A 19,298-nucleotide genomic window follows, 5' to 3' on the forward strand; every position below is an offset into this window, starting at 1 on the left:
ACTTGTAAGGAAGTGTATGTGTGGTGGTGGGGTGTCAAATGATGCTCCATGGAAGAGGACTTGGAACTTTCTAGGACAAAAAGGAGCAGGAGAGAAGGAAGATCAGGTGCAAACATCCATAGAAAGCTAATGAGGGGAAACTAATTTGAGTGCCTTGTGCGCTAATAGAAGTGGTGGCAGATATTAACAGTTTCTGTGCTGGTTATTAGAGGGCAGATCTGCCTGGAGTGACAGAGAAGTCGCTTTACTGCTTGCCTGTACTTTTTACCCTGTGTCTGGGATTTTCCTGTTCTGCTAAAGCTGGGGAGAGATGCACGAGACCTGACCACAGATTGTGGAATGTGGCATCAAGTTGCCACATGCTCTGCCCTGTTTAATTTTAAATTGCTGTGGGCTCCACTGTGCTTAGAGACAGCATGGAGCCACATGGTGCTGCTGAGGCTGTGTGCTGGCCAGGGGCCTTGGCCATCCCTGCAGCTTGGGCAAAGTATGGACCTACTTTTATACTGAGTGCCATCAGAAAGCCAAGGAAAGCTGCATTTACTTATCTCTGGGCCCTGCTGGGCGTCCTGGAGGTGCTGGTGGTTGTGTGAGCCATGGAGAAGTGGGGACCAGAGAAAGAGAGGCTCACATCCTGTTCTTTCTGCCTGCAGAGATTTACACCCCAGTGGCAGGAGAGAGTCCTCACCACAAAGCTCTAGGGTGCTCTCAAGCAGCCCACCTGTTTGCGCTGCTTCAAGTTTCACACTGGAGCAAGTGCCATGCCCTTGGCTTACCCTTCACTCCTCTGCAGACACACGGGGCTGCACACTTGGGAGGCCATCCTGTTGGGAACAGGTGGCTCTTGGTTCCAGTCCCTGATCCCAGGGCTTTTCTAACCGTGCTAACCCTAGCAGGTCAGAAAGTGGCACCAGTGCTTGTTATCTCCCTCTCCTGGAGAAGAACAGTTACTTTTTTCCAGCACAACAGCAGCTGGAAAACAGGAAAAGAATGATGTCCTTTCCAGAGGTCACTGATTACCCACAGCAGGCTACTCCAGAGTTTATTTCTGTTCTGCCTGTCCCTGAGCCCAGTCCATCAGCCTCAGCTAGTGCCCTGGGTCAGCACGCTGGTTTCTCACAGCCAATATGGCAAGTACATATCAGTGTTTGTTACTAGGGACTGATCAACATCAGCAGCGGGTTCCCACCATCCCAGAGCTTGCACAAAATAAAGAAAAAGCCATATTTCTAATTAACTGATGATTCATCCTCTTGTTATCTCATATCTGCACTGTTCTACTGTCTAAATGATTTGCCAATTTATTAAGGATCAAACAAGCCCTCATCACGTGCCTGGACCAGTCCCTCTGCCTTGGGGCAGTTGGCAAAAAAAACCAAACCAAACCAAACCAAACCAAACCAACAACAACAACAACAAAAACCAACAAAAAACCAAAAACAATTAAAAAAACCCAACAACAAAAAAAAAAACCCACAAAAAACCCAAAAAACCACAACAAAACAAAACAAAAAAAACCTGTCTGCTTTTGCCCTTTACCAAACCTCTGCCTGAGCTGCAGTAATAGTGAAAGTGAAGCTGTCTGGCCATGCCTAGAAACAGCACTTCACAGGTGGGAAGATTGAAAGTTAGGGGGAAAAAAGAAAAAACAAATAAGGGAAGAAGAAGAAAACAATAATTAGAAGAGTTGCAGCATCACAGGAGTTACCTGCCTCAGGGATGAGGTGGCTGCCAGCTTTCAGTTTTTCAGGTGAGCTTTCAGTTTTATATGGAAGCAGAATTTAGGTACCAAAATCCTTGGCATTGTTCTGGCTTAGTGCTGTGAAAGCTTGGCTTTAAGATTCCAGCATTGAATAGTCAAAGGCCTGATTTGACTGTGGCTGCTTGTACTGTGCTGCAGGGGATGGCAGTATGATAGGGAGGGCTCATGAAAGGAGGCTGTGAGGGACCTTGGCTTTTTGTGTGGTGATGGTGAGGAATGAGGGCAGAGCTCAAAGAGAAAGTGCAGATGAGGGAGCTAAAATCCAGGGGTCACTGCAGAGTAGCAGCACTACCAACCTTTCCTGAGGGAACAGCTTAGAACAGTGCTGTTCCTTGGATTAACATTTTTACATCGCTTCCTGAGCATAACACCACCTCCAGCAGCACCTGGTTTTTCCATATTGCTGAACTACAGCCTTACAGAAAGGCACAACAGTGTTTTCAAAAGCAGCTTTGTCACTGGGTAAACGCTGGCTTTCAGATGAGACATGTATTTGGGTGAAGTATGTCCTTCAGAGCACTAGCCAGCCATAAAGGCCTGAACTTTTGAAGCAGAAAAAAAAAGGATTAGGGCATAGATAAATTTGCTTCAATTAAAATTAATTTTTGATAATCCTGGCTTGGACTGATTTGAATTCAGAGTGCCCAAGATTGTGTAAATTTCATTTATTGCTCTTTAGATGTTTGCAGACCTAGAATAACAGCAAGACACAAAGCAACCACTTGAAAGGAATAAACTGCAACCTCTAAAGCCCAAGCCAAAGAACAGCAGTCCTGCCATCCTCACAGTGAGAAGAAGTCCTGCCTGCAGTGTGATGTAACCCAGGAGTGCCCAGGTGTCCTGGTGCCAACACTTGGTGCTGCAAAGCCCCCAGGTTACTCTGCAGTGATTTCGGCCCTGCCTGGTGCACAGAGGCACTGTCACATCTGTCACTTCAGAGCCCTTCTCCCAGGGGACTCCAGACAGCTGGGGCCATGCAAAGGCAGGCAGGCAAGTGTGCAGCAAGCCAAGCACCTGGGAAGGAGGGAATAGCACAGAAGAAAAGGAGCAGGCTGAGTGCTCTGTGCTTGCATGTGTGGGTATGTGTAGACAAACAGTCCTGTGGGGGGTGAAGGAAGCACCTGTGTGTTTCTGTGGGTGCTGAAGGGGCTCCCAGAAAGACAAGGAGAGCACACCAGCTCTTGAGGCAGAGCTGGTGTGTGTGTGAATGCTGTGGCAGCTACACAGGGTGGTGGGGCATTCCTCCCCACAGAGGGGAATGTCCCCAGGCCACTAATGGAGAGTTACTGCTAAATTAAGTATGTCTGAGCCACTTGTTCTTTTCTTACATGTTTGCACTTGTGTAGGAAGAGCAACACAGACAGGCAGCCCTCTTGGCGCAGGAGGAATTGTAACAAGAAGGAATGGAATGTGGGGAAGAAGACTCCCTAGGTGTAGACTCAAGGCATATAACCCTGGGGCATATGGGAGGTCAGACTAGGAAATTAGAGACAGCACTCCTTCTGCACTACTTTTACAGCTCAAAGAGAGTAAATATCATTGTCCCAGGAAAAAGCACAGTGTATCTTGGAGACCATTTGCATGGGACTAGCCTTAATACTCAGCCACTCTCCCCTGCACATCTGATGAACAGCTGGTGCAAAGGAAGAGAAGAATCTCTTCTCAAGAGTGAATCATAGCAGCAAGTCAGAGTGCAGGAGTTACCCTTCCCCTCTGATTCACCCTCTAGATGTGCCTCTTCCTCCACCAGCTACCAGGGCAACTTGGCCTCTCAGCTGGAACATCTCAGGGTGAAGCTGAGACACTGCTTTTACCTTCCCACGTGCAGCTAGGATAACACTCATCTTTTACTTCTAGCACTTGTATCTCAGCACAGAACAGAGCTGGTGCTGTAGCTGGGTGGATGGAAAGAGACCAGGCTAGGGGTTTGATACCACCTCAAATCCTGTAGCTAGCCAAAAGCACCCATTTGCAGCTTCCTTCTATTACATCTGCAAGCCAGCTGTGATGGTAGGGTATGACTCTCCTCCTCCCCCTGCCAGCACACATACACATACACACAATTACACTAACACAACTTTCCTTTATTATGATTATTGGGGGTTATATGAGGTGGACTGGTGCTGGGGGCTTTGTACTACCACTAGTATGAATTACAGCTCTGCTGGTGTAACAGCTCCTTTTCCACCAGAAGGGCTTTGTCTGTCTAGCATAGTCTACTGTTATTGCTACATCTGTAAATCACTCTTAACATAAAGCTTAATGATCTGCATCCCCCTTTTCCATGAACCCCTGCCAAACAAGAGCACAATGCTGCAGCTGTAGCTATTAAGCTATGGTGGCAGCAAAGCACTCCATTAATACCTCATGCTCAGCAGTTTGTGATGCATGAGAGCTGAATAATTATGCCCTTGTTACCCTCAAATGAGATGCACAATTGCCAGAAACAAGCGTTTACAATTAAAAAAACTCCAAAACTGTATCAAGTCAAGGACAACATTGGTTCATTCATAAAACAAGCCTTTCTGAGCAAAAGGACGATGAGGCAGAAAACAGGCTTACATTAATGAGCCAGTTGTTTCTAGAGCTGTATTGTACCCTCTCAGAAAGGCCTCCACAGCCTCTTTATCCCAGCTGTTTTGAGAAACTAGCAGGCAGAGATTTAGCCAAAGCTCTTGTTGCTATGAGTTGCACTGATAGGGAGGTTTAGTTTAGGTTTGAGGTACAGGAATGGGAAGCAGGGCTTTAGCAATGTGAGTATCAAAACTCAGTGCTCTGAAGCATTTGAAACTGAGCAGGCAGGGAAAGGAGACTGAAAATGGGTGTAAATGAAAATAGAGATGATGAGTCTGTCCTCCTTGCTGAGGATGGCTTTCTGCTCACATCAGGATAGCAGCTCCACACCTTTGGTTAGTGGAGTGCAGAGATCACAGAACAATTAAGTAACTGTCCCTTCCTCACCTAGACCTCAACGTGAGCAGGGATTTCAGAATCTTGTCTGCGCTGATATTTCTGGGAGAGGAACAGCTGGTACAAAGGAAGTAGCTAAAAGGAGGCCTGTAGTGCAGACAGGCTTGCATTATTTTGAGCAACATTGCACCATTCTCTAAGCAAGGATAGAGCATATGGTCACAGAAAAGTTGTCATCCTTTTTGTCTTCCCATGTTATGCTTCCTGTAAGTCCAAGTAAGGACTAAAAAGAGAGCTCTGACATACAGTCCCAGTTTAGCACTGCAGGACAGTGCCTGTCTCTGTGCAGCACATCAGGCAGTGCATACCTGAGTGGGGATTTGCTGTCCCCATCTGGCTGCGCATGCATCGTACTGCAGAAGAATGTGTTTGTGCTGTCACCTCCTCATGAAGCCTGACTCTCACCTCAGGACTTGCTAACTTCAAAACAGCCAAGTCTGGTTTATTTTCCCACCAATAATTCAGCCAAGAGATAATAGGTCATAAGAAACAAACTGAGTAAGTGATCAGGGCACGTGGGCTGGCCAAAGCAAGTTTCACTGGGATGCCTGGAGAGGACTGGAACTGCAAGAAGTCCCATCTGGCACGCTTTACAGCTATGCTTGCCAACATTTCTGTTTGTGGGCCCTGATTTTTTTTCCAGCATGCATAATTTGCATTTTTGGATAATAAGCTTCCCTCATTTAACTTAAGAGTCCAGGAAATGCACAGGTACGCCCCACTCCATTCCTCTCCCACCTGTGATCCACAGACCTTTCATTGAAAACCACAGCATAGTACAGACCACAAAGTTCCCCAAGACTGCAGTGCAGTGTTTCAAGTGTAGGTGCTGTCATGCAGCTGAAGCTAGACTTGTGTTTTTAAAAACATTTATTGGCAGTTACAAAACACAAGTAATGCAAGTAAAATCCTTTCAAACCGCTCAGGCAAAGTATTTCCCTAGCACAATACTGATGAGATTATATTGCCAAAAATACTTCAAGCTACATATCGAGAAATAAGAAAATTAATGGAAAGAGTATCCCTAAAACGCACAGTTCAATTTATAGAGGGACATGTGGGCTTCAATCCCACTGGAAATACAGGTGGGAAGAGGACGGAGTCCTTCAGACCAAGTAATTTCAATCCCAGGATCATCTCTGCCCTCTTGTGGACAACCTTCCCTCCTGCAGCTTCTCGGCAGGTTCCTGTGCAGACGGCAGGAACAAGGCAAAACACATTTCTGCCCTTCCCTGTGCTTCCTTCCGCGAGCTAAGAACAGCCATTCCCAATCCAAGGGGCAGCCACGCCCAAAGCCCAGCCAAGCAGCGACCCTCGCTTGGATCCTGCAAGACCGCAGCTGTGTGAGAGAGCAGGTGGCTGGTCCTGCTCCTCCCTGTAAGGAGAAAAGCCATCCCAAAGCAAGGAAACACATCTGTGCCTGGGCCAAGGGATGCACAGACAGTGACCAGGTGGTGCCTGTGCACTCACAAAGGAAAGCTGCGTGCTACCAGCCCATATTCTACCCTGCTGCTGCACTACATTCTGTCATTTACAGTGAACCAGCCTGGATTAGGCTCCTGAGAAGAGGGTTGTTATGATTCTAGCAATAACATGATTTAAACTGTGCGGTCAAGCTTCAAATTACTAAATCTAATATTTCTGAGTTATTTTCTCATGGTGTAAAACCCACCACTGACATATCTTTCTAATACAACATTTTGTCTTGATTGTTTCCTTGCATCTAGGTAATTAAAAACATTTGAGACCTTTTTGCCTTTTGAGTCCTTACGATTACACTCATCTCTGGCAACTTCATCAAAGAGACAATTTCATCTTTAAAATGATCTCATCTTTTCATGTTACAAAATAAAGAAAAGCATACTGTGGCATTCCAGTTTCTGTGCCAACGATGAAGGAAGTGTCATTCTCCTCCTGCGGACAAGATGACCACCAGGTAATAAGTAATCTGTAGAATTATGAAACAAAAAAGTGCTCCCCTGCCAAAAAGCAAAACATGCAGGTTTGCTTCCTTTTCCTCACCCCTTACCACTGACAATCAGCTAAACAATTTTTTAAAGATCAGGCAGCTCTCCCTCAACCAAGGAAGTCAGTGACCCGCATTTTTCTACACCAGAATTATTTGCTCTCAACACCTTTTGCTAGGTTGTGCTCCTTCCTTTAGCAAGTCTGCCCCTTTATTATTTCAGTTCCATGGAATCAAGACAATAGGAAGCAGCACCTGATTATGCTTCTCATAGGAACTTACAGACCACATGTAAAAGCTACTGCAAACTACTTAGGCTGGACCCCGTGGTCGGGGCAATACTGACTTTATCAGACCTTTTTCTCCTGGCAACTTCTAGTGAGAATATCCAGCCAGTTGGACCCTCTTCCCCAGGAACAGGCAAACACAATGCAAGCTCTTTCCTCCCAACCAGGAACAAAAGAATGATGTTATTTCCTATGGCTGGTTTTGGGAAAAGTACATAGCAACACCAAATTATAGCAGCAAAAACAAGACACACTTATTTACTAAACCTTTATTTTAAAAAATTATTACAAAATATTTTATTTCCTTAGATCAAGAAAACATAATGTGTTAAAAAAGATCACAGGTTTAGAATGATAACAAAATAGGCATTTAAAAATTATTTAGATGGAAATTCAAGGCAACACTGGAAACTACAAAATTCTCGCTTTATATATATAAGATTAATGTATTATCATCTCGCTTTAATAATAATGAAAAAATCACTTAAATTCTTAATGGTATTAAAAGTGACATATAGCTCTGTCCAGCATAAAATCTAATATCCAGAGAGCTGCTTATGTTTACAGCAATAGACTAAAACAAAGATGAATTTTCATCTTGAAGGCACTATCAGCATCTTTCTTTGCTACAATTTTATAGAACCTTTGAAAATTTTCACTAAGAACTTCCCTTCCATGTAGAAAGCTTGGTAGTTTATTGCACAAATTTGACCAAGGATCACCACGACAGCCATTATACAAAACCATCTTGTGCTGAGCTCTGAGAATTGTGGGAGATCATTCACTGCTCTTTCAGGTTGGAAGGTGCAAAGATAGAACTCACCTGTAACAGACCACAACCCTTCCCTGCTCTTTTCAAGCACAGGGTACAAGCAGTAAGGCACAATTCCTTCCCATACTCAGAACCAAAGGGCACTGGCAGCACTGTGATTTTAACGTGAGCTAAACATCAAACACAAAAATTAACATTCACAATCTATGCAATGCCCAGTACAGATCTTCAGAGCAGTTCACAGTCCAGCTACTGGACAAGTCCTCACGTATCCTGAAAAATCCTCTCCACTGATTCTCAAGGCACTACAAAAAAGTCTTGAAAGTGGTTGCAGAGCCTTAATCTTGACAGATTCAGCTGGAAAACACCAAAGCTGAGTGTCCAAGCAGGCTCCAACGCCACTGCCAAGCACTGTGGTGAAGAATGGAGAAGACAATCCCCAGATAGAAGTACTGGGCCAGCTGCTTCTTTCCAACAGTCTTTACTACCAGTTATGATGTACAGAGATGTTCACTTTGCCAACAGAAGAAATTTGAGGCAGTTGTATCTAACAGCACTTCTACCAGAGCTCCTATCACTCTCCTGAACAATCCTTAATCTGTGTAAGCCAAAATCAGCCACCTTAATGGAAGCAATTTAAATAGGTGGTTTAAATAAGATTGGCTGATTTCATCAGAAGCAGGCTGGGAAACAAGCAAAAGGCTTTGCTGACAGAGCATGAGGAGTAAGAAGCATCCAGCATACACACAGAGCTCCTGCAGAACCAGACATTTAATCCAGCTCCAACAGCATTCCCTAGGATCAGTCTAATTAAGAGACAGACATTTAAAGCCAGCACCTGACACCAGAGGCATCAAAGGGGCATGTCAAGACTGCAGACAAGTCTGCTCAGTCACTGCAACAAGGAAGCCTCTCCCCCACCTAGACTGGGAGGGCAGAGGACCTAGGAGTGATAAGGAAAGCTAGGATATAGGAAGCTGAAAAAGCAGTTAAAAAAATAACCTCACAGAAGCAGAAAACAGCACACACACACACATGCAAATCTGCTTCTCAACTATTTTAAAACAGAGCAAAAACATCTTACAAGGTGCAAGGATTAACAGCACTATCATGCATGTTAGACAACAACTGGTTTGGAAGCAATATTTTAGGCAACTGCCTTAAACCTGTAACCATTCTGTGACTTGCTCCTAGGATTTAACTACTATGTGACAGACTACGGCCAGGTAAACTGCCAAGGCCAGGAGATGACTTTACAGATCCCTATCTGTATCTCCAAGAATGGACATCAGTAACACATCACTTAGGTGGGGAAAAGCCTATAGAAAAAAAACAGCCAAAAACTAGACTTCCATTAAGTTATCTTCAGGCTGAGAAAAATAACAGGAGAAATTACCTCAAGATAAAAGTCCTTTCACAGTGCTGCTTTGCTTAATAAATACTTAGCAGCACAGTGTTGCTCTTACACTATATTTACAGCTACCAATTACAGATGACGATTTAAAGACCATAGATATTTTGGTGGGGGAAAAAAATTCAGCAGGACTTTAGGCAATAAAAAGAAACCAAAACAAGACTGTTGGAATGTTACTTATATGGGCATGGTCCCCAGAGTAAGACACTGCAGATCATAGAGGAGATATTTTTCATTATGGATATTTTGTATCACCAGTAACACTGCTTGTAAACCAAACATCTCTAATCTACCCAGTTATCAGAGACAGCTAGAGCAATAACTGACTGAAATCAGATTTTAGTGCAAACAGACACTAATAAATACAAGGACAAAAAAAGCCAGTCCAGAGCATTTCTCCTTTACAACACAGAAAATTCTATGAAGGAAAGTATCTCTTCTATGCATAGTTCTAAAACCAAGCTGTGGCTTTAATTTGGTACTTCACACCACCCAGAAAAATCTGGCATCCTCCAAGCAAAGTGTAGTGTTAGGCTTAAGTCTCAGGCCATAGAGAGAAAGAACATCACAAAATCACAGTCATCAGAAAGTGGCAGCAATGGGAAAAAAACAATTTTGACTTGCTACTACAGTCCTTTGTCTTAAAACAGCTTCCTCTTCCTTTCCTAAATACAGCTCAGGCGGTTTCTGGAGGGCTTGGTCTCAATGCTGCCACAATAGGTTACAGGACCGGGAACACACCAGGTTGGGATACCGGTGAAATGCAGTTAACCCCTGGGAGACACAGCAAAAGACTCAAGCACTCAATCAAGTTTTTCTTATTTGCTTTGCTATTTTGGGACATCTCCTGGCTTACAGTAATTTGCTCTGCTTTTGAAAGCTTTCCTCTTAAGAGAGGCATAGCAGTCTTGCTTTTACCTCAGACATCAGAAAAATGCTTTTTCAGCACTTCACTTCTTTTACAGCCATCAACATCTGGTCTGACACATCTGTCACTTGTCCAATAGGTGTCCCATCAGTAGTTTTCCTAGCAGTCCTACAGATTGCTGCTTGCAAAACAGATCAAGGGGACAAGTGTTTATTTACCTGTTTACCAACTGAGCTAGTCAGCAGCAAGGAGTCTCAAGCTACTGCCATATCTATAAACACAGAAAATGGTGAGGTTTAAAACCATTCTGGCAAAATTTAGCATTATCTATACATAAACAAGCTGCATATGGCATTAACCTTGCAAGTAATATTCACCAGGGTAGAACCAACATGCTCTAAGGTTTTTTCCATTGATATTCAGATTGCTGTTTCTGGGGTTGCTTCATATAAAATACTTATTCTTTATCTTACTCCTCCCACTGCTGGCTTTTCAAGTTTCTTCCTGCAAATGTTACAGCTTTTGAAACCATCTGAAAGAAGATTCTGGCATACAAGTCCAAACTTTGATAATCATGGGGTGCAAAACTGTCTCTCGATATACCATTTACATTACCTTCCCCATAAACTCCCTACAGTCACTATAACATTAAACTGATCGCCATAGACAGAACTGAGACACAGAACTAGTAAAAAACAACTCAAAACCCCTTACTTAAGGATAAACATTCCTGTAAATTCCAGTTAGGTATCCCTTTTGCATTCAGTTTCACCAGGAAGTACAAAAATGAATTCTGCTGTGCTAATTTTTAACTCGCAATAGAAACATCTGGTCCATTTAACCAGGAAATATCTTCAGGTTATAGGTCAGAATTTATGCCTCAGACATTAACCTTTATTAGTCATCTCTGTTAAAATCAAATCTGCACATTACTGTTCTGAAGTTACTCTGTTCAGACCCAAGGATTTTTAGTACCTGTCATCCGAGCAGGTGGCAGGACCAGGTACCTTAGAACATGATGCCCAAGATGCCATTACCTGACCAAGAATCCATAAAAATTTGTGATGAGCAATGTGTACAAAATTGACTAGAAGAAAGAAACAGAAGTTGCAACCTACAGTGCACTGAAAGTTCATTTTAGTTTGCTCCAGTTAAAAAAAAAAAAACAAAGGAAAAAAAAAAACAAAGAAAAAAGAAACAATTTCAGGAAGTTATCTTTGTTTATTCAATGGCTGATTTTCTGTGGCACTCCGAGTGTTACGAGGCTTTTCAGGGCGTCCATCCCTGTTCCGTTTTTGTTTTAGTCTGAGACAGAGCTCTATAACAAATTCAGCTGCAAATGCACAAGTTGCAAAAAATCCAAATACCTGTGAAAAGGACAGAAATATGTGATTTTAAAATGCATAAGCAGTATTTATTCTAACACTGTTTGGAAAGATTCACTGTACCATTTTATATACATTAATAACACTTATAATATTAAGATTATAGTCCTCCTTAAATCAATAGTTTCATTTAAATTAGACACAGATCAGAAATCATAATTCTAGCACATTCACTGTGGAAGTTTTTACAGTTGTCATTCTTTTAATCAAGTGTGAACCTTATACTGTGTTCTAATCAACTTTTAATAGCAAAAGTATATTAGTTGCATTGCCAAAATCAGTTATTCAAGTAGCATATAGCAGACTATTTATCCAAGAGAGGGCTGCTGATTGATGAGAGTAAATGAAGAATAACACACAGAAGATGAAGGAAGACAAGATCTGCAGAGCCTGGGTCAGTAAGGGAGAATTGAATGACAATTTGTGAATGACATTTTGTTACCAGTCATGGCAAGATGAGAGGTGGTAAAGAGAAGGCAGCTTTTATCAAACAAGGAAAGAAACATATGCATTATTCTAACTCTACCTAAATTTTACACAACTGGTTTGGACCAAAGTAATTTGACATTAATAAGTATTAAATCACAGTAGTTTTTATTTATTATTTATTTTTTATTTATTTTTATTTTTTCGAAAAAGCAAAGCTGACACCTAATTTATGCTCAAACTATTAGGTCTAAATAGATCTACATCACATAAGATGACTGTACAGAAGTGTGTATCTCTAATAGCCAATGTTGCCATGGAACAGAATTATCTTGCTTTCTTTTCCACATCAACTTTCCAGCAACCCTGAGGAATGCCAGCTCTTTGGATTTCCTATGGTAAGTTTCTGGAAGATGTGAAATAGCTAATTCCTCCTGAAACATCACAATGCACTGAGCTCTATTCCCTGCCCAGTTTCTTCTCTGCAAATTGAGTGAAGTTTAGAGGGCAGAGAAAATAATATACCAGATAAATACAAAGTAAATCTTGCCATTTTAAGACTTACACATGCAGCATATTCTTCAGGCTCATTGCAGGTTGCAGAAAGCAGTACTGATGATGACAGAAAACAGACACCTATGACTGGCACAGCCCAAAAATTCTGCAAATATATATAAATATATATATATATAATTTAACTGTGGATAGGTTACCTAAAAAGAACGAACATCATAACAACAGCTGAGTTAACCTACCTGTGAATTTATGTTTTGATACTTTGATGCTAGTGGAAGCTTCAGAAAATACATTTTACAACTAAATTCCAAATGACATTCAACATTATCAGCTATTTAAACAGCATTATCATCTATTTAAAGGAGTCTGCCTTTTTTTTTTTTTTTTTTTTTGTATTTTTAAAGTATTTAATTAATTTCATCTAACCTTTTTTCCACCATCAAATTCAAGCTCAGGACAACCATGGTAGCTTTATTCCGTATATAAAACACTTAAGAAACCACAAAACTGTAAGTAATGTGCTCATTCAAACCTTTTGCTACACTCCCTTATCTGTATCCTCACATACAGACACCACTGTTTGCTCTGAAGGCACCTAGGAAGGGACACTTGTGAGATGGAACAATGTTCCTACTGACTTTACAGAGCTACTTTCTCCCACTGCTGGATCATCTGAAGCATGAAGCCATAAACTGTAACTGTAATGAGCTATGATTATTGCCAAAAAGGAAGTAGTCTACACCCAGTAGGAAAATAGATAGGGTAAACTTTTTAAATTTTTTTTTAAATTGCAAGCATCATGCTGGTGGTAAACTGTATTTCACACGCATACAGATCTGCAATGGCTATGCTGTAGTATTAGCAGCATTAATGTGGAAAGACTTTTCCACACAAGTCCTAAAATCCTGCAGGTAGCCAGCTTTGACAAATATGTCAATATAAACTCTCAAAGTTGGCTCATTTTTAAACTATAAGATACTTTAATCTACCCTTTATATGGAGAAGAAAAGGAGATTTATTTTGCATAGGCTTTTTACTCGACTTATTTTGCACAGGCTTTTTACTCAACAGCAGACTTTATGCACTTAGAAGAAATGGTTTGTTTTTCCAGAAAAAAAGTTTTCTTACCAGTTTCTGCACTTTATCTTCCCCCAGTGATTCATACAAATCAGTGCAATGCATATACAGAATCAGGAGGCTCAAAAGAAAGGCACTGCAGCTTACGAATTCAAAGAAGTAAAGTGCACTACAGTTGTAGCATTCTTCCACAAGTTCTTCACAAACAACAGCCACTAAAGAGAAAATCTGCAAACAAATAACGTGCTTGAGTTGGATCAAGTCTCTAATATCTTCAACAAACAGACATCTCTGATACAAAGATTAATAAAGCTAGCTGTGACAAAAACTGTCAATCTACAAAGAGTTTGGTGAAGTTCCACACTATTTTCTTACAGACAGAAATAATTATACAATGACATGGTTTACACTTGGTTGTTAAAGGTGGTCCATAAAGTACGCTCAGGTAAGCTGAGCACACAGCCAAACAGAGGCTTCTTGATTAGACAGACAAGATTCCTGTTTTGTGGGTTTGTGCAACTGCCAGTTTGAAGGAGATGAGGCAGCATGGAGAACATACATCCTGCAAAATACTGCTGCTTACAACATACAGCTGCACTCGGTTCTGAATGTATTTGGGTTCAGGGCAGTGGAAACTGGACAGCCCTGACACACTCAGCTACCTCCCTAAAAGTTCCCAGCTGATGTTACCTCACTTGATAAAACTTCAGAGAAAGTCCATGAACCCAACACTCACATGCTTGTGACCCAGAAATGACAGAAGCTCAACTGCTCTTGTAGGAACTGAAACTTTCACTATGTTCAAGCATGCTGGACAATGTTTAATCTATGCAGAGCTCTATTTTCACCTTCCCGCCACAGTGTGTTTTGAGAAAAGAACATGACTTACTTCCTATACAGTCACCATATCCCTGCTGCTGGATTTTCTACTGTTTTATCATACAAGAAAGAATACTGCTTCATTTAACCGTTCACTTATTTTGGCCACTTCTTGCTAGTTCCTTCATCCCATAAATAGTATAATTTCCTTCATCCCATAAACTTGGCATAGCTTTACAGATCTTCATAGTAAGGAGTTCACCAAATTAAAATGAAACCACGAGCAGGAATCAGACTGGGTCATAAAAATGAGACTGATATGAGAATGATGTGTATTTTTAATAAGAGTATGTGGACAATAAAGAAGTTGATAGTTCTTTGTTTAAAAAAAAATCTAAATTTAAGATTCAGAATTTTTCTTGGAAAAGAACCATCAGTCTTTGGTTTCAGTTTTCTCACAGTAAAAACAAGAACAATTTAGCAGTAGGAATTGTAAATTCCCCTTACTAAGCCAGGTTCAGAAGAGCACTTCAGAGAACCACGTTTTGGAAATGCAACAATATAAAGTAAACAGGAGCTCAGAAAGGGAAAGAATGGGAGCTGGGAAACATCAATAGGGGAAACTATCAGGTCTCCTCATGCTTCCTTTCTCTCCCACAGTGGTTGGCAACACAAACTTCTCAGCAGCCCTTGCACCTAAAACAGTGAACTACAATGTCAGTCCAGGAATGTTTTAAACTCTGACTTTCCAGTTTTTATGGTTTGGGTTTTTTGGGGTTTTTTTGTTGTGTTTTTTTTTTCCATTTCTAAACATGGGCTTATAGCTGCATCCAATGACTTTCAATTTCACATTTTTCACAAGGTCAGTTGTGAGATAGCACTGTACATGAAAACTTATCTCTTTTTATAAGCACTGGAAACAGAAAGTCATCACTTTTACTTGGGCTGAAACAAAACAGAAAGAAAATAAACCTGTCCTTAAAAGAAAGTACATGTCCAGATAACCATAATATTATCTACATAGCTGAAAAAAGCTTCTCTACTGAGTGTACAAGTTGAAAAAAATCCCACTCAAAGAGCATTTATAAAGGGTTCAGTGTCAAATAACTGAGATTTACCAAGTACAATCCTGTGTGGGACTTGTCCAAGTCGATATTCAATTTTTTTATTAATAAGCTGAGTAATAAAATAGAGTACATCAATTTAAAAAAAGATGGCTTGAAGAACTTTGAGTAAGTGCTTTGATTAAGTTAATGTATCAGCAGCACATTTATAAGATGCCAGAGAGCTCTGCTTGGATTTCTTAACTTTGATACCACTTTCAGGAAAAAAGGTATTCCTCTGTTGTCCTACTGCCACCAAAAAATAAAAGTTTTCAACACCAAAAGCATTGTTGGAGAAGCACTTGTTTTGCATTTTTAAAATTTTGTTATTAGTCCTGTCTGTATATACACGAGAAATTAAACATCTTCGTCTGTCTCTTACCAGCAAAAAATTATTCACTGACCCTGACATTACTGTTGGAAGTTTCTAAACAAATGTCAATTTCATAAAGAAGATTTAACAAGTGAATTGCTACAAAAGAATTTAACAAATGAATTGCTACAAAAATAGAGCAGATCAATGAACTTGCCAGCAATCCTGTGAAGATGCTTGGCATCTGGGAGGTACTGAGATTCTCTGTACAAAATCTTCTTCAGGTAGGTGCACATATTAATTCTCTATTAAGTTTGCACAATTCAGGCTACTACAGAACAATAACAGCTCAAAAAGGAGCTGATTTTTAAGCCTGAATTACAATTTTCCTTTCCAGCCAGGCCATTTTGACTCAAGTTAAACAATAGTTGATGACAATTTGTCCTGCTTTAGGTAAGAATTAGTTTCTACCTCAATCTTGGCACAATACACATTGTGCCATTTACCTTTGTGCTGAATTTGAACCAGACATGGACTAACAAAAACATTCCACCTATTAAAAACAAAACAAACAAACAAACAAACAAACCAAAAAAGAAAACCACAAACAAAACAACAACATCCTAGAAACCTGTGCAATAACATGCCTCACAGCATCCTTTGGGCACTCACATTTGTGACTTTTAGCAGTGACATTTTCCTTGTTTCATTTGCTCAAAAGAACTGGCTAAGGTTACAGAGCATGCCATTATTCATCTGAAGAAAAGTATTTCTTAGGTCTAGAAGCCAGTTTTCTGCAGGTGATTTCCGAGTGTTTTATAAAACCCTTGATCACCTCTACAACGAACAGAGCCCACAGGGCTCTGTTTGCAACACCCTGTTTAGCAGTCCACCCCAGCAATTATCAGGGCAAAATCCCAGTAACAACCACTGCTGTAACACAAAGCCAAAAGGTAATGGCCATCACTGACATTTCCAAAATCAACTCTTTCCCAGAACAGGAACCTTTTAACTGCAGAGACCGAGGCTTCCACCTTCAGGACTTTCTGGGGCTTGTTTAAAGTGTTTTGACCCAGACCTCAAGATCTCTGCATTTTGATAAAGGTTACAAAAAAGGAGGGAAAAATGTTGGAAATTAGGAGGGTGAACAACTATAACTCCATTTTCTTTTTCCTCTCACTGACTAATGGGTTCAAGGTATAAACTGTTGTTTATTTAAGAACATGTCAAGCAGCTATCTATCCTGTCTAGGATAATGATAAATTTTCTTTTTTTCTACTTAGAAAGCATTTTAAATAATTAAACAGTTTAAAGCTTTGGTACATCAGTAGATTTGCCTACATAATCACTTATTTTATTTTAGTCAATGAACCTATTTATATAAACATTCTGCTTGTTAGGGAACAGAACCCAGCAGATCTTGCTTTAATAATCTCCAGTAGATGAATGAAAAGTTTATGTTCCATTATATTTATTTAAAGCATTCTTGGGTGTGATTTTTGTTTTAAACACTCTTAGAAAACTTTATTTTCGTCAGTGTTACCACTTTACAAACACTAAAGAATATTACATTTCTGGTTGAGAGTTTTGACTGTGTGTGAGATGAAGCTTAAAACCCAAACGTCCTGTTTTCTGCAATGGTGAAGTAACGAGAAAGGGTTGGAAATCACCTATAATTCCTGTAAGCATGACACATCTGACTAAAAAGCCACTGTGTTGGCTGCAAAATGTAGGCTGACACACATTTGCAGTCAGCTGCCCTTTACCACCACGGGTTTCACTCATTCCCTGCTAGTACATAAGAGTGATGCTCCTCACATCCTTATCAGCAGTCACACTGGTACATTTTGGAAGAGCCATCACCAAACACTGAACAGGACCTTGCAGCAGGAGCCCAACTGCTTGATTCAGGAGCAACAATACGTATAAAAGGCAGAAAATAAGCCTTTTATTTCCTGGTGAGCCCAGGGCTGCCTGACATGAAGTGATGTGTCATGCAATAGGCCACCATGATTATGGGTTTCTGGTGCAATTTTTTACCACAAATCACGGGAGAAATAGCTCCTTAATTTTATCATGGACAGCCCAGACTGACAGGCTTAGAACGGGCTACAGGAGCAGCAAGAGAGGAAGGTCTGGAGCTCATGACCCAGCAATGCCCTTCGCAGTTCTACTGCCCTATGGTGAAGTTGAACCAAAGGCTTCTTCCTCCTGTTTTTGTACAATCCGGCCCTCAGAAGAAGCCGCTCCATTTCCTGCGAGGTTTCCCTCTGATTTTAGCCAGGGCGGGCGGCGTTTAAGGCCAGCCGGCAGCTGGAGCACGGCGGCTGCAGCACCGAGCCTCGGGCGCACGACGCCGGCGGCACCAGCCGGGGTCGGCACCTACTCCTGCAGCTCGGGCATGAGGAAGGAACACTCCCACCACTTCCCCACCATAAACCACTTTGAACCAACATTGTAAGGCACCACGCCAGCCTTTCCACCTGAGTTACAGGTCTGCAGAACTTTAGTGACTCCATGCCACGCCCTAAGTCAGGACACCTTCCCGGCGGAGCCCTTTCCGACAGGCAGAATCCACTCTCTCGAAGCCTATGTGCGGCCATCTCCTCCGCCTGCCCTGGTTCACCAAGGAGTTTAATTTTTAAGCGGTAGGGGACCGTCCTAAAGCCGAAGGTCACCACAACACGCTCGTTTCCATCCCAGACTGGGGCACCCCCGCCCCGCCGGGCCCAGCCCCGGCGGACTGTGAGTCTCTGCCCGGCTCGGGGCAGCGATCCTGCCAGAGGTGCTCCCTCCGCGCCAGGCCCGGCACGTCCCGCACGGCGAGGGGAGGAGGCACTCACCGTCTGGAACACCTTGATTGACAGCCGCCATTTCCGCAGGTGCCGCAGCGTGCAGCCCAAGGGGAGGCGGCGGGGCCTCTTTGCCTCGGGTTCCGTGGTCGGGTTGTAGACGGAGGAGCCGTCCATGGCCGGGCCGGGGCGCCGTCTCCCAGGTGGAAAAAACCGAAAGCAAAAGAGTGGCGGGCAGGGCGTCTTTGCCTCCGGTCGCGTGCTCTGCTTGTAGGCGGAGCTGTGCTCCCCGGCGGGGCCGGGCCACCGGCTCCCAGCTGGAAAACCGCTCAAGAAAAAGGTCGGGAGGTAGTGGGACGCGTCCGGCTGCGTGGTCTGCTTGTAGGCGGAGCTGTGCTCCCTGGCCGGGCCGGGCCGCTGGCTCCCAGCTAGAAAACACCTCGAGAAAAAGGTCGAGAGGTAGCGGAACGTCGCTGGTTGTGTGGTCTGCTTGTAGGCGGAGCTGTGCTCCCTGGCCGGGCCGGGCCGCCGGCTGCCGGCTGGAAAACACCTCAAGAAAACGGGCGGCAGGTGGCGGGACGCCTTCGATTGCGTGGTCTGGTTGTAGGCGGCCCGGTTCTCCATGGCCGGGCCGGGCCGCCGGCCGCCATCTGGGAAAAACCGCAACAAAAGGGGCGGCAGGCGGCGGGACGGGAGCGGGCAGGGCAAGAGGCCCCGGGGAGCCCGGGGGCCCCGGGGGGCGGCGGTTGCACCGACGGTTGGTGCCGGCGGGACAAAGGCGCTGCCGGCGGCGCCCCCTCGCGGCCGCGGACGGGAGCGTGAGGGACG

At 42.8% G+C, this 19,298-nt stretch overlaps 1 protein-coding gene across 1 annotated transcript; it reads right to left on the bottom strand.

Moving 5' to 3' along the window:
- Positions 1 to 7,355: 7,355 nt before the first annotated feature.
- CMTM6 (CKLF like MARVEL transmembrane domain containing 6) lies at positions 7,356 to 19,205 on the bottom strand. Its single transcript, XM_030967291.1, has 4 exons — positions 18,522 to 19,205; positions 13,495 to 13,671; positions 12,416 to 12,511; positions 7,356 to 11,406 (listed from the first exon to the last, which is right to left on the bottom strand). Exons 1-4 carry the CDS (start codon positions 19,092 to 19,094, stop codon positions 11,251 to 11,253), a joined length of 1,002 nt encoding a protein of 333 aa, XP_030823151.1. The 5' UTR covers positions 19,095 to 19,205; the 3' UTR covers positions 7,356 to 11,250.
- Between the last annotated feature and the right edge of the window lie 93 nt (positions 19,206 to 19,298).

This window comes from Camarhynchus parvulus, chromosome 2, assembly GCF_901933205.1.
Source record: "Camarhynchus parvulus chromosome 2, STF_HiC, whole genome shotgun sequence".
Lineage (NCBI taxonomy): Eukaryota > Metazoa > Chordata > Aves > Passeriformes > Thraupidae > Camarhynchus > Camarhynchus parvulus.